This window comes from Salvelinus namaycush, chromosome 38 (assembly GCF_016432855.1).
Source record: "Salvelinus namaycush isolate Seneca chromosome 38, SaNama_1.0, whole genome shotgun sequence".
Classification (NCBI taxonomy): domain Eukaryota; kingdom Metazoa; phylum Chordata; class Actinopteri; order Salmoniformes; family Salmonidae; genus Salvelinus; species Salvelinus namaycush.
Window position 1 is genome coordinate 4,042,201 of NC_052344.1, and position 16,555 is coordinate 4,058,755.

At 45.7% G+C, this 16,555-nt stretch overlaps 1 protein-coding gene across 1 annotated transcript in view; it reads right to left on the reverse strand.

The window, feature by feature from the left end:
• The window catches only part of LOC120031758 (ras-related and estrogen-regulated growth inhibitor), a 42,212-nt gene extending 26,052 nt beyond the window's left edge, over window positions 1–16,160 (reverse strand). Inside the window, exons 1-2 of the mRNA XM_038977555.1 lie at window positions 15,929–16,160; window positions 10,059–10,232 (exon numbers count right to left, since the gene is read on the reverse strand). Coding sequence (XP_038833483.1) covers window positions 10,059–10,119 — 61 coding nt within the window. The 5' untranslated portion in view covers window positions 10,120–10,232; window positions 15,929–16,160. The remainder of the gene's footprint in view (window positions 1–10,058; window positions 10,233–15,928) is intronic.
• Between the last annotated feature and the right edge of the window lie 395 nt (window positions 16,161–16,555).

Genomic DNA, 16,555 nt, shown 5'->3' on the forward strand with positions numbered 1-16,555 from the left:
ACATATAATAAAATAGAAACGATATTTTCTCCAAATGGTTTCAGAGGGAGTGCGCACATGCGGCTATTCTGTGTTGAGCAGTTAACAACGTAACAGGTCCTCCTATATGCTTAATTTAGAGTTATTTATGCAAGTTTAGTTGTTATACAAATGTCGGGTTATATGTTTAGATTTTTAAGAAATTCTAAGGCTGCATGACGAGACTCTAATGATGATTTGAAAAAAGTTGCATGAAAGGCATGAGCTCTGCTTTGTTTCTTGAGCAGGCTGCACACACTTCATCAGTCTCTCATTCACAATTTGACAACTAGACCCGTGATAATATTCTCACCAGGCCTCGAATTTCCCGGCGGCATCCCTCTTGTGTGGCCATAATGCCCCCTAAAAAAATCCTGGCCTTTTGCAGCCAAAGTGGCTGTTGTGCCCTTGGGCTGAATATAATAATTATTACATGATTCCATATGTGTTATTTCATAGTTTTGATGTCTTCACTATTATTCTACAATGTAGAAAATTGTAAAAATGAAGAAAAACCCTTGAATGAGTAGGTGTGTCCAAACTTTTGTCTGGTACTGTATGTACGTGTGTTAGAAGGGCATGTCATGAAAACAACAAGACACGTGGGGGGTCCTGTTCCCAGAATGTCATTAAAAAAAATCTGACTACAACAAAATAACGCACACTCAGTGCTGAGCAACAGACTGACTGTGTGGTCTATAATATAACCACCTAAAATATGGTGAACGTTCATCTTCGGGGCAGCAATACCTGCCAGTTTCTTTGTTTTCCAAAGGCCCAACTCCTCATCCTTGCCCTTTCGGTGTGAAAGACTGTTTACATATATCTCTTTTACAAGACACTTGCATTAAGCTGATTCATGGTCTCCTTGAGGCGTTGGGTTGGAAACCATAAACAGCAATATTTCTGGGCTGAGAGGAAAAGAGGAGAGCAGCGGGCAGGAGACTTTATTATTGTTATCTTTTCTTCTCCATTAGGCAGGGATGGAGGGAGCGGAGGGAGAGAGGGGCAGGATGTTTGGGGAGCTAGCCGACGGGCCCTTTTATGGGGCCACATTTCGCACTCAATAAACCTTGTTTCCACTTTATTTGGACTCCCCCCTAAAACACACCACGCTGCCGGAGCCACGCTGACACCTCACATCACACAAGAGTGTGTGTGTGTGTGTGTGTGCCAGTTTGTGTGATTGCCAGTGTGTGTTTATTTGACAAATAGCATCTCCAGACTCCAGCATCTCTCCAATGAGTCAATATACCAAAGCCTGAGAAGTCCTGGAACAGACTCCATCCACACAGTCTGTCAATATACTCTGTTGCTTTATTAGACCTTGGTCTATGTGTGTCTAAGGAAGTCAAGACATCTTTCCAACCAATCAAAACTAAGTCTCACAAACACACAGAGTTCTCAAGCCAAGAAATGTCCCATGCCATTCCCTGAACCACCAATCAGGGATAGACAATACTTAAACCCGGGTCTTACCAACCAATCCAAACCAACCAAGTCTCACAAACATGTACACACACCGTCCTCCTCAAGCCAAGAAACTTCCCTTCCCTGAACCAACCAATCTTCTGATTATCATAGTAAATGTTTTCTGCTGGCCAACAATCCAGTGATTGTGCATGTGTAACGTTAATATGCAGTCACGCTCCAGTTCCCTTACAGAAATAGAGCCCATTAATATCATCCTGTCTCCAGGAGACCAAGAAGGAAAAGGAGGTGATGCTGACGGTCTGAAAATCACCACGGAAAACATGAATCTATTGGAAACTGTAACGGCGTTCCTCCTCCTCTTCATCCGAAAAGGAGGAGTAGTGATTCGACCAAACTGCAGCGTTGTAGTTCGACATATTATTTATTAAACAAAACAGAAAACACGACGAACACGAAACACTTGAAAATCTACAAAATAACAAACGCAGTCAACAGACCTGGACACGAACTTACATATAACGTGAAGAACGCAATAACAGGAAAACTGACTACATAAAAGAACGAACGTACAAACAAACCGAGACAGTCCCGTGTGGCGCGACAAACACAGACACAGGAGACAACCACCCACAAACAAACAGTGTGAAAACACCTACCTTAATATGACTCTCAATCAGAGGAAATGAAAACCACCTGCCTCTAATTGAGAGCCATATCAGGTCACCCTTTAAACCAACATAGAAACAGAAAACATAGACTGCCCACCCAAACTCACGTCCTGACCAACTAACACATACAAAACTAACAGAAAACAGGTCAGGAACGTGACATAACCCCCCCCTCAAGGTGCGAACTCCGGGCGCACCAGCACAAAGTCTAGGGGAGGGTCTGGGTGGGCATCTGACCACGGTGGTGGCTCAGGCTCTGGGCGAGGTCCCCACCCCACCATAGTCAATCCCAGCTTACGTCTCCCCCTTAGAATGACCACCCTCATCTTACACCCACTAAATTTAAATGTTAACCTTAAGATAAGGGGCAGCACCAGGACAAGGGGCAGCACCGGGATAGAGAGATAGCTCAAGACCGAGAGGTAGGTCAGGATAGAGAGGTAGCTCAGGATAGAGGGGCAACTCCGGACTGAAGGGCAGCTCCGGACAGAGAGACAGCTCTGGACTGAGGGACAGTTCTGGATCAATGGCAGCTCTGGGCTGAGGGGCAGCTCATGACTGGCTGACGGCTCTGGACGCTCATGGCTAGCTGACGGCTCTGGACGCTCATGGCTAGCTGACGGCTCTGGACGCACATGGCTGGCTGACGGCTCTGGACGCTCATGGCTGGCTGACGGCTCTGGACGCTCATGGCTCGCTGACGGCTCTGGCAGATCCTGTCTGGTTGGCGGCTCTGGCAGATCCTGTCTGGTTGGCGGCTCTGGCAGATCCTGTCTGGTTGGCGGCTCTGGCAGATCCTGTCTGGTTGGCGGCTCTGGCAGATCCTGTCTGGTTGGCGGCTCTGGCAGATCCTGACTGACGAATGGCTCTAGCGGCTCCTGACTGACTAACGGCTCTGACGGCTCGGGACAGACGGGCGGCTCTAATGGCTCGGGACAGACGGATGGCTCAGACGGCGCTGGGGAGACGGATGGCTCAGACGGCGCTGGGGAGACGGATGGCTCAGACGGCGCTGGGGAGACGGATGGCTCAGATGGCGCTGCGGAGACGGATGGCTCTGGCTGATCCTGTCTGGCGGAAGGCTCTAGCGGCTCCTGTCTGGCGGAAGGCTCTAGCGGCTCCTGTCTGGCGGAAGGCTCTGTAGGCTCATGGCAGACGGGCGGCTTTGCAGGCTCATGGCAGACGGGCGGCTTTGAAGGCTCAATACAGACGGGCAGTTCATGCGGCGCTTGGCAGACGGACAGTTCAGGCGCCGTTGGGCAGACGGCAGACTCTGGCCGGCTGAGACGCACTGTAGGCCTGGTGCGTGGTGCCGGAACTGGAGGCACCGGACTGGAGACACGCACTTCAAGCCTAGTGCGGGGAGCAGGGACAGGGCACACTGACCTCTCGAAGCGCACTATAGGCCTGGTGCGTGGTACCGGCACTGGTGGCACCGGGCTGAGTGCACGCACATCAGGACGAGTACGGGGAGAAGGAACAGTGCGTACAGGGCTCTGGAGACGCACAGGAGGCTTAGTGCGTGGTGCCGGAACTGGAGGCACTGGGCTGGAGACACGCACCATAGGGAGAGTGCGTGGAGGAGGAACAGGGCTCTGGAAACGCACTGGAAGCCTGGTGCGTGGTGTAGGCACTGGTGGTACTGGGCTGGGGCGGGGAGGTGGCGCCGGAAATACCGGACCGTGCAGGCGTACTGGCTCCCTTGAGCATTGAGCCTGCCCAACCTTACCTGGTTGAATGCTCCCCGTCGCCCGACCAGTGCGGGGAGGTGGAATAACCCGCACCGGGCTATGTAGGCGAACCGGGGACACCATGCGTAAGGCTGGTGCCATGTAAGCCGGCCCAAGGAGACGTACTGGTGGCCAGATATGTAGAGCCGGCTTCATGACATCCGGCTCAACGCTCAATCTAGCCCTACCAGTGCGGGGAGGTGGAATAACCCGCACCGGGCTATGCACACGTACAGGAGACACCGTGCGCTCTACTGCGTAACACGGTGTCTGCCCGTACTCCCGCTCTCCACGGTTAGCCTGGGAAGTGGGCGCAGGTCTCCTACCTGCCCTTGGCCCACTACCTCTTAGCCCCCCCCCCAAGAAATTTTTGGGGTTTCTTCTCGGGCTTCCTCGCTAGCCGCGTACCTTCATATCTCCGGTTCCCTTGTCCGGTTGCCTCTGCTCTCCTCAGTGCCTCCAGCTGTTCCCATGGGAGGCGATCCCTTCCAGCCAGGATCTCCTCCCATGTGTAGCAACCCTTGCCGTTTAATACGTCCTCCCATGTCCATTCCTGTTTCGTATTCCACTGCTCGAACTTATGCTGCTTGGTTCTGGATTGGTGGGTGGTTCTGTAACGGCGTTCCTCCTCCTCTTCATCCGAAAAGGAGGAGTAGTGATTCGACCAAACTGCAGCGTTGTAGTTCGACATATTATTTATTAAACAAAACAGAAAACACGACGAACACGAAACACTTGAAAATCTACAAAATAACAAACGCAGTCAACAGACCTGGACACGAACTTACATATAACGTGAAGAACGCAATAACAGGAAAACTGACTACATAAAAGAACGAACGTACAAACAAACCGAGACAGTCCCGTGTGGCGCGACAAACACAGACACAGGAGACAACCACCCACAAACAAACAGTGTGAAAACACCTACCTTAATATGACTCTCAATCAGAGGAAATGAAAACCACCTGCCTCTAATTGAGAGCCATATCAGGTCACCCTTTAAACCAACATAGAAACAGAAAACATAAACTGCCCACCCAAACTCACGTCCTGACCAACTAACACATACAAAACTAACAGAAAACAGGTCAGGAACGTGACAGAAACAAAGGCAGAAGATGTACTGTTCACTCCAATGTAAGGAGATTCCTTTTGAGGAAGGGGCGACAGGTTTGCACTGAAGCCAGAATGTTTTTGTGCCAACTCATACTGCAATAACTCTAATAAAAGTACCTTTTATGAATGCCTCCCAAGTGGTGCAGTGGTCTAAGGCACTGCATTGCAGTACTAGCTGTGCCACTAGAGATCCTGGGTTCGAGTCCAGGCTCTGTCGCAGCCGGCCGCGACCAGGAGACCCATGGGGCGGCGCACAATTGGCCCAGCTTCGACCGGGTTAGGGGAGGGTTTGGCCGGCAGCGATGTCCTTGTCCCATCGCGCACTAGCGACTCCTGTGGTGGGCTGCGGGCAGTGCACGCTCACATGGTCGCCAGACGCACTGTGTTTCCTCCAACACATTGGTGCGGCTGGCTTCCGGGTTAAGTGGGCATTGTGTCAACAAGCACTGCAGCTTAAAAAATAAATATCCATATAAAGTCTGTGGGATGTGTGTAACTGTGTATGTTATCCTGACTATTGTCATCATAAACAACAGCCATATTTGTGAGGTCTGAGTAATCTGATGTTATGTACCCCATCGAGAATCTATGTTACTTATTGAAGAGACAACAAGATGAATCATCCCCTTTCAAGTGTGTAGTGTGGTAATATTTATCATATATACATGTATTATAAACTGGGTGGTTCGAGCACTGAATGCTGATTGGCTGACAGCTGTGGTATATCAGACCGTATACCACAGGCATGACAAAACATAGATTTTTATTGCTCTAATTACGTTGGTAACTAGGCTGTATCACAACCGGCCATGATTGGGTGTCCCATAGGGTGGCGCACAATTGGCCCAGCGTTGTCCGGGTTAGGGTTAGGGTAGGTAATCATTGTAAATAAGAATTTGTTCTTAACTGACTTGCCCAGTTAAATAAAGGTTAAATAAATGTATAAAAAATAAAAAAGTAGAGTAATGGCCTACTGCCCGTTCTACTCTAACCCTAAAGTCCTTAATGCAAGTGTCAATTTGGAATTTAACTCCGGGTCTAGGCTTCCGGGAAACACCGCAGTGGTTCTGTCAGGTTAACCAGGCTATCGATAAATTCTCCGAAAGCAATCACACCCACCTTCTCTCTGACTCAAACTCTCTCCTCATCCACTGATAACCCCTGTCTTGCTGAATGTAAGTAAGCCTCTATGGTTGAAAAACACAACACGTATATCTTCCTCTACTCGCTTGAAGAGTTGGGATCAGAGCTGGATATAATTGACATCGGAATCTGTTGAATTGTACAGAAAATTTGCAAAAGCACTTAGCTTTGGCCAAGTGCCAATGTTTCGTCATATTCCTTTCACTAGGCGGTGACTTTCTCTTGTACGTTGGAGGCGGCTGTCACCAATTTAAAGCTGTCATCCGCACACTCTTTGGTCAACGACGTCAGTCTGAGAATTGCAACGGCTGGCTGGACTTCTGAGAACCATACTGATGTCTGACCTCTTCTTTCAAGTTTGGATTGAGTCTTCAAATGAAAATGTTTTACAAACTGGTGCCTGATACGCCACAAAGCTGCTAGCCTAAATGTCTCTTCACCCCCTTTTCCTCAGACTTTTATCAGTACACTGTGCTGGAGAGCAGTACTTCTCTCTCGTTTATTGTGTTGTAAGTCATGTGGTTTTGAACATTTGTTTCTGTGAGCCATGATCAGATGTAAATCTCTTCTGCATATGTCTAATTCCTGAAGTTAGCAATGGCAACAAGAATGTCATAGGACAGGGCTACTGAACTACTATTTCAGAAGTCCAGTGACACAAATTTCCTAGGTGGCAAAGGTTTGGATGGATGTCGTTCTTCATTGGCACTGTGGTACAGCGTAGTAACAAACATAGTCGTCTACAACTTATGAAACATGTTGCTGTATAAAATGTGCATTAAATACATTAAATGAGACAATAAAATGAATTACAGCTTCTTTTTTTGTTTGTTGAATGTAAACACGTGCATCATTGCTGAAGAACAAACGCGGTTTCACAGGTGTTGAAGCAAAAAAGTGCACCGTGAACCATTGTACATGGGCCTTGAATTATTAAATTATACTTACCTGAAATACAGCGCATGTTTTCTGGAGAATAAAGATAATCATCTGAGTGATCAGAAAGTCACTGTGGGCCATGCAATATTCATGTATAAGCCACTCTGGGCCTTGCTCTTGCATCAATGAGAGAAATTGCTTTCTTTCTGTCTCCTGCGAATGCTTTGAACTTTGGCACAAATGGTGTGCGAGCAACTCAGACAATGGTGCAGGTGTTCATTGGTGAGCCCGGGCGTGGTACTTGTTTTTGAATAAAGTTCATTGTGGAGAAGGCTGATTCACAGCTGTATGTGGAGCCAAACCCTGGTCAGGATGTATAGTGCCAGTTTCTTGAGAACATGGACGTCAGCTACAGGCACCATCTTTCCCCAGAAAGTAACAGGGTCACAACCACCAGCCTGCTCCTTCAAAGACACATTTTTATTGCAGCGCAATCAACTCCATTTGTAGTTTTGCAACATCTACCCATCTGATCTGTTGTGCTTACCTGGCAACGTTGTCACATTTGTGACCATGAAGGGGTTCCCGATGAGCAGCAGCAGTTCTCTTCCAACAGTGAGTCATCAAAGCTCCAATTTCTTCCGGACAGCCCGGACTGCTGTTATCATATCACACACTGTGTTGTCCTGTCCCTGCAGCTTAACATCGTTGATTAAGGTGTGATGCGATGTCTGTCAAAAACGCAACTGTTTCCATCTTTTCCTCATCTTCCAACAACTCAGGAAACTGGGTTGCCTTATCACTCTTTTGCGCTGATACGAAAGCTTTGATTTCCTCCCGAATGGCCCAAAAGCATTCCAAAACCCTGCCTTTGCTGAGCAATATGACATTGTCGTGCAAAACTGCCGTTGGCCTCTGTCAGGAAGCCTCGTAGCAGGCGGTGTTATAGGGGTGATGTTGCTCTCGAAGATTTTCGTCATCGTTGTCATGACCTCAGAATTCTCTTTTCCCAGACTGGCACACAGCACAGATTGATGGGTGATGCAGTGGTATGATGTCAGGTTTAGGGTGGTCCTCTTTCAAACGTGCAACCAGTCCCCTCTCTTTTCCTATCTATGCTGGAGCTCCATCTGTGGTGATAGAGACCACTGATTTCTGATCTCTCCCCCTTTTTGTCAGCATCCCTTTGATATCCCTCACGGATATCCTCTCACCATGTGTGTGCTTCTAGATTTGCTAAGCCCAACAGCTCCTCACAGGATTCCTTCTTTGTTTCATTATACAATCTGACAAACACCAGAAGCTGGGCATTATCAGTGTTATCTGTTGGATTCATCCACAGCTAATGAAATGCATGATGCATTCTGAATGGCCTCATCAAGTTATTAAGTTAATAAATCCTCAGCTAATATTTCAGTTCTCCTCATTGCTGTGGAATCAGACAGTGGGATCTGTTTGATCTTTTCTCTGAGCTCAGCATTTTGTTTAGCTTCAAGCAAGGTGTCAGCAACTTCACACATGCATTCTTTAACCAAATAAGCGTCAGAATTTTTTTTTTGTGTTTTCCCAAAACCCAGGCTATCCTCAGTGAACACTCCATTAAATGTAGTTGGGCTGTCAGGGAATTGACAAGGCCTTTGAGTTGGTTAATCTTGTTTGTTCTCACCTCCGTGTTTAGGGTATACATCGGATCGATATTACTATGCTTGGTGTCATAATGGCGCTTAACATTGGCACTTTTCACGAGGGCTACGGACTCGCTTCATATCAGGCACATTGGTTTTGTGCTGGTTGTGGGAAGAATTACGTTTTGTCTACTCGTCTTTGAATATACTGTTTTCGGCGTAAATGTGTTTTTTTTTTAATAAGCCATATTATTAAAGATACTGGTAACTTAGCTCCTATCTGCGTTATTAACAGTTGAACCGCGGTCAAATCTTTCTGTTTCTTTCTGCCTGCTTGTCCCGAGGTTCCGCAGAGGATATTTGCATTGATGTGATTTGGTAAGACGTGGCCCCATGTATTTGAGTATAGCCTCGCGATTGAGTTAGACGGGGTACTAGTAGAGGTGAGCGTTGCTTCGAGAGAGAAAGAGGGGTTGCTGAGTTAGAGAGGCCGCGGCACCTGGTTGATTTTTGAAAGCTGTCTAAAAATGATTTATTTACTTTTATATAACTAAACGAGATGTTGTTCGGTCCGTTCGGTCCGGTCCTTCTCTGGGTCTGGACCACGACCGCGCTCCGCCAGTTGAATTTGGCTGTCATAGGAGGATGATGTGTGTAAAGTCTTGCAATGTACAGGGCTGGGCTGTAAAACTCATACTTCCCTTTTATAAAAGTGGTATTCCTTATTCCACATGACCTATTAGTGGTTAATAACACATGTACATTGCAAAGTACACCCTGTTGCCTGCCTGTACAGTGTACAATACTGACAATACTATATGGGTTATCATGGAAAACAGTCCCTGATTTGACCTTCACATACATCAGTGTTACATAATGGGATAATTAAACATGGATAACATTCAAAGAAATATTTCCAAATGCCATGGAGAGCAATCTGTCTTCATTTGTGCCGTGCAAGAGACATATGCTCTTCATTATCTTGTATAGCTACTGCAGATATCATTCTAAACAGCATACTAAATATGGTGCCCCGTTTGACATGTGCATTAGGCTATACAGGAGCGTTAAGCCAGTTTGCAACGGTGATTCAGAATGTGTTGAATTGGCTTGGGTAAAGTAAGGGTACTTCAGACCAGAACGACAATCAGAAGTTATTTTTGTAGATTGTTTCTTGTGTAAACATCACTGAAACATGGGAACTAAAACAAATACTGCTCTTCTAACAAAAATAAGCCCACAAGCCATATCTCTCCAATAGATGGACAAAGAGAAAAACACAAACATGGAAAGACAGACAGCCGGAAGACAGACAGAGAGAGAAACAGACAGAAAATCATGTAGACAGTCAAACAGATAGGCATTACGCACATACTGTACTGTAAAGCGAAAGGACAGACAGGGAGGCAGACAAGCAGACAGACAGATAGCGGTCCTCCTACCTGATTTACCCACTCCTGCTCTTCCGAAAACGGCCAGCTTCACCTCAGGGCTCTTCGCCATGGCAGCAGATAGCGACCAGAACCAGAACGGATCAATCACAGAGCTGATAGATCGCACAGCGGGTTCCGGGATCAGCGACCCATCCTCAGTTCAAGACACGGGAGCTGGGATGTCTGGGAAAGCAAACCATCAAATACGGCTTTAAGGCTTTTAATATGAAACAGCTTGTCACAAATCAACTTAGATGTACACTACCGGTCAAAAGTTTTAGAACACCATTCAAGGGTTTTTCTTTATTTTTACTATTTTCTACATTGTAGAATAATAGTGAAGACATCACAACTATGAAATTACACATATGGAATCATGCAGTAACCAAAAAAAGTGTTAAACAAATCAAAATATATTTTATATTTGAGATTCTTCAAATATCCACCCTTTGCCTTGATGACAGCTTTGCACACTCTTGGCATTTTCTCAACCAGCTTCATGAGGTAGTCACCTGGAATGCATTTCAATTAACAGGTGTGCCTTCTTGAAAGTTAATTTGTGGAATTTCTTTCCTTCTTAATTCGTTTGAGCCAATCAGTTGTGATGTGACAAAGTAGGGGGGTATACAGAAGATAGCCCTGTTTAGTAAAAGACCAAGTCCATATTATGGCAAGGACAGCTCAAATAAGCAAAGAGAAACGACAGTCCATCATTACTTTAAGACATGAAGGTCAGTCAGTACGGAACATTTCAAGAACTTTTAACGTTTCTTCAAGTGCAGTCACAAAAACCATCAAGCTCTATGATGAAACTGGCTCTCATTAGGACCGCCACAGGAATGGAAGAGCCAGAGTTACCTCTGCTGCAGAGGATAAGTTCATTACAGTTACCAGCCTCAAAAATTGCAGCCCAAATAAATGCTTCACAGAGCTCAAGTAACAGACACATCAACATCAACTGTTCAGAGGAGACTGAGTGAATCAGGCTTTCATGGTTGAATTGATGCGAAGAAACCACTACATGATTCCATATGTGCTATTTCATAGTTTTGATGTCTTCACTATTATTCTACAATGTAGAAAATCCTAGAAATAAAGAAAATCCCTTGAATGAGTAGGTGTTCTAAAATTTTGGACCGGTAGTTTATTTCCTACTGGGATCTGAATCTATGTGAAATGACAGACGAGAAGCCTTTAATATACAATTTCCAAGGCAGTGAGTCGTAAAAATGGAAAAGGCACGCGATTCGAGGTTGTCCACTTTATGTGGGATGAGGTCTCTGGATCTGAGAAATGCATGTTTATGTCTAATGCATGAAATAAATGTAGAATGGGTGTAAGTGTTATAATTCTCTGTGGTTTTCTTCGTAATGAGAAATCAGGTGTAATTTATTTTGAGGCTGTCAAATGGCTGTCAATGGTGTGCTAATTTAAAGACCCTCAATGCACTGTAAGCCATTTTGGCTCAGGGTAACAGGTGGCTGCAGGTCTTTCTGGTTATCCTCATGCTGACAGGCAGTTCATCATTCTGATAATCTCTTATTATATACAGGAGGTCCATATCACTGGGGAGGGAGAGGCAAAGTGAACCTCTCCGAGAAGCTGTGGATGTGTCAGGATGCTGTGGCTCCTGTTTATCAATGGCTTAGCCCTGACACACACACACACACACACACACACACACACACACACACACACACACACACACACACACACACACACACACACACACACACACACACACACACACACACACACACACGCTCACACCAACTGAAGTGATGGATGAGGCCCATCTGCAGAAGTGTTACCGCGACAGCATCACCACTGATATGCGTCACATACTCCTTTTTTTGTGTGGCAGGCTGTTAGCAGGTGCATTAGTATCTGAGAGAGAGAGAGCGAGAGAGACACAGAGAGCGAGAGAGAGAGCGAGAGACACAGAGAGCGAGAGAGAGAGACAGAGACAGAGACAGAGAGAGAGACAGAGACAGAGACAGAGAGAGAGACAGAGACAGAGACAGAGACAGAGACAGAGACAGAGAGAGAGAGAGAGAGAGAGAGAGAGAGAGAGAGAGAGAGAGAGAGAGACAGAGAGACAGAGAGAGAGAGAGAGAGAGAGAGAGAGAGAGAGCATATGTGGGAGGGCAGTCTTCTGAATTATTCATTCAGAAATAAAGCCAATGATTCTTTCTCTCTCTCGGAGGACCTGAGCCCTAGGACCATACGTCAGGACTACCGGGCATGATGACTCCTTGCTGTCCCCAGTCCACCTGGCCTTGCTGCTATTCCAGTTTCAACTGTTCTGCCTGCGGTTATGGAACCCCTACCTGTCCCAGAACTGCTGTTTTCAACTCTTAATGATCGGCTATGAAAAGCCAACTGACATTTATTCCTGATTATTATTTTGACCATGCTTGTCACTTATGAACATTTTGAACATCTTGGCCATGTTCTGTTATAATCTCCACCCGGCACAGCCAGAAGAGGACTGGCCACCCCTCATAGCCTGGTTCCTCTCTAGGTTTCTTCCTAGGTTTTGGCCTTTCTAGGGAGTTTTTCCTAGCCACCGTGCTTCTACACCTGCATTGCTTGCTGCTTGGGGTTTTAGGCTGGGTTTCTGTACAGCACTTCGAGATATTAGCTGACGTACGAAGGGCTATATAAAATAAACTTGATTTGATTTGATTTGGATTTGATTTGATTCCGTGCTCTAAATAACAGTCAATTCAGCACTAATCTGTTTAGCTAGAAACCAGCTGATCTGTGTTGCTGCTGGCGCTGAAGATAACTAACAGAAATAAACTCTAAACATCACGCATAGTACATCACTTCACCTTTTTATGAGGAATGCCGGGAAACGATTGCACTTTTTTTTTTTTTACTACGAAATAAACACTGTTTAATTAACACAGTACAAATGTATGTCTACGTCCTGGGCTGGCAGCTCCAATTACGTATTTTCCCCCTCATTTATAAAATGGGTGCTGCTCAGTACACCATATATACTGAGTGAAATTGCCTGCGTTCCAAATGGAACCCTATTCCATACATAGAGAACCACTTTTGACTAGAGCGTATGGGCCCTGCACACTATATAGGGAATAGTGTCATTTGAGACACAGCCACTGTTTATGTCACACCAGGTTGGCTGAGATCACGGAGTGCGGTGAATTACCTCCCATTATCCAATCACAATCTCTCTCAGACCCTGGCACTTGTGCCATCGACAGCCATCCCTCAATAACACCCCCTCACTGTCTTGTTGTGTACAGTCACACAGTACTCTCCTAGCCTTCCCTCTCAAATTGAGCCCTTATATGGTATGATTGTGCACTGTCTGTGCCCTGTCCTAGCCTCCCAAAGGGGCTTGAGTGGCAAACGAGTGTCTCAGTCAACATCGCTGAGGTCATCCTCTCCATCGCTCCCCTCACATCATCTATCCCTCCATTTCCCCATCCAGACCCAATAAACAGAGAGACCCAGGAGCTCTTTCTGAGGCCACACCACCACTCTGGGTTTATACAGCCTTATGCTGCTGCACCAGGGGCTGCAGTGCCAAGCTCCGTCTCTCTCTCTCACAACTTTTCTCTCCTGCCAAGGGAAGCTGAAGGTTCGAGACTGGAACACCCCGGTCTATCCGTCTGGCTTCAACGGCTGTCTCGCTTTGGAGACACACGTATCACAACGTTGCAACAACATTTAAACAATATTCCCCATCCGTGAGGCTATAGCTCTTCCGAGCACCCACCTTGGTCAAGTAGAACCAAGGCGGGGGGGGGGGATCCATCACTTAACTCCATCATCCTGCTAACGTCATTGCCACTTCCCTGGCCCTTGGCCCACACTCTATCTGTAATAAAGGGGAGGCCAGATGAATAGGCTCAATAAGTCCTGTGATGGATTGCGTTAAGTGGCTGCTAAGTGGTCAGGGGAGAACGAGGCCGGGGCAGACTTGGTGACAAATTAAACACATCTGGAGTTTAAAAAAGAATAACGAATCCTGCCGCAAAGAGCCTTGGGCGATAGTGAGATCTGAGCATACTGTATGGTGATGTGTGTGAGAGGGGAGGGGAGGGGAGGGGAGGGGAGGGGAGGGGAGGGGAGATATATGGGCGATAGGTGCATTGCCTCTCTGTAAAACTATGCTCTACACAACTTTAAAATTTATTGCTTAAGAAAATACCATCAGAGCCTGTTAAAAGCGAGGACGAGGAAAATTCAACATGCTGGCGTTTCACCTGAGGGCTGTACACGCGAGACCTTGTCTAAACACTCCAAATAAGCACATGTATTTTTCTTTCCACACCAAAGCCAGAGCTCTGTGCCCATGCCCAGTCCCCAGTGCCATTTATGTCATTTAACGTTGAGTCAGCAGGGAATGTGGGTGGTGTCTTAGTTACTTCAGTAGATGGAATTACAGGCCGAATGCTTCCAAACCCTGGGTGGAGACCTGAGTCAGTGCTTTGAGCATAGTGCACCACATGCTAAAGAAAGACTTCCAAAAACCACAGCTTTTTCAAAGGGACACTAAAAACCTGCCTGATGTGTGCACTGTTTATCAGTCAATGTGGCAAATGACATTAGCAAAGATGTATTTCAATGTTCACTTTTCCATATCTGTTGAAGAAGCTGTTGAAAAGGTTCAACCCTAATTGTGTGTATTTCAGTAGGCTGCACCCTGCCTGGATAATATAATACAATAACATTCCAATCTTTCCAGGTGGTAAGTTGAAGGGCACATCATAGGCTACACATTGAAAGATCTCACAATGTAAAATTCCATTATTTCATTCTGTCACATTGAGCTTATGGTATAAAGCAGTGGTTGCCCCTTGGCAGTCCCCTCGCCAATCCTGTGCGAACCCTGGTCTGAGGGTGTGTGTGTGTGTGTGTGTACTCTGAGAACATCAGATCTGTTACACAACACTCCACACAGCCAGCTCAAGTCCTAGATGACATGAATGCGAAATGAGCAGCAGCAATGTGATAATTATCACTGCTTGCACAGGGAATGGGGTTAACTGACATATTAGACTATCTTCTACATTAAAGCCACAGTATGTAAAATTTCTAGTTGTTTCAATTAATGATATGCCCATTGTTTTTGGAAGAATATGACTTAAAAATACCTTTTTGGGCTTACTACAACTGTCTTGCCTTATTATTACCAAACAAAAAACGAAGTTTACTCCATTGCTCATGTTTTATATTATGAACAAACAAAGTACAGCTTCAAGTAATGTTGCTCTCATGAAATGTCTTTCCTTGCACATTTTAATTGGCCTACAGATATAATAGAAACCCCGTTCTATTTGCATGTGAAAATATAATGGGCTGCATTTGATCCATTGTTTACGCGTTTGGCCCTTTCTTTAGTGTATAGATGTTTCATTGTCACATAACCCTACTTTGATTCACTGCACCTATTGCTCAAGAGCACAGCGACTGATTTTCACTTTGTCAAGTCGGGTATTCGAACCAGCGACCTTTCAGTTGGTTATTAGCCGACACTCTAACCACTAGGCTGCCGCATGTGACAGATTGTGCTTTAATTATTTGTTCCTATCCAATATGAACCGTAGAAAACATATCATAGTTGTCGGCCACAGGTAGGTAGGAGATGTGTCACGTCATTAGTCTACAGTTGACATTGACATGCTACTGACGTAGAACCAACGCGTATGTGGAAATAGAAAGGGAGATTGCATAATTACTTTAGAAAAATAATGAGAAATAGATATGAAATAAAATAAAGTAAGCTGACTTACTTAACGTCGTTTTTACAGTTTTAGCTCTCATTTAAGTTACTTTTGGAGACCAATGTCATTCCATTCTGAAACAAGAAATCTTAATCTCATAATAAAAGATTGACTCACCAAACGACTGGTCAATGTAAAACAATCCTTGTTCTGAAAACTGCTGCGATGGAGGAACAAAAGTTAATCAATGTTTCTACAGCTTGTGACAAGGAGAGGCGATGTCTTGACTCGAATCCAAGAGATTCGGACGCAGCGTTCCCGAAGATTCTTAGGAGCGCAAGGTGGACACATCTACTTGTCCTCTGATCCAAGCAGACTGAACTGTGGTCAACCACCCGCACTGTCAAGGTATCTCCAAACGAGGGTCAGCTGCAAGACACGGAGTGGAGCTGCTGAACTTCTGTTTTTGATGGCATATTGGCGCGCTGCATACCGTTGCATCTGATGCAGATGGAAGCGGAAGACACTAGGGCCCTCTACCGTCATTAAAATGAAATAAAACACCGTAGGCTAGACTCAAAAGGTGAACAAATAAGTAATTAGGTTACAATGTCATTTGAATAATCGTATTGAAATTGTATTGAAAGTAATGATTGGTTACTAATTTAAGAGGAGATTGCAAGTGCAAGAGCATGGTCTCTCTCTCTCTCTCTCTCTCTCTCTCTCTCTCTCTCTCTCTCTCTCTCTCTCTCTCTCTCTCTCTCTCTCTCTCTCTCTCTCTCTCTCTCTCTCTCTCTCTCTCTC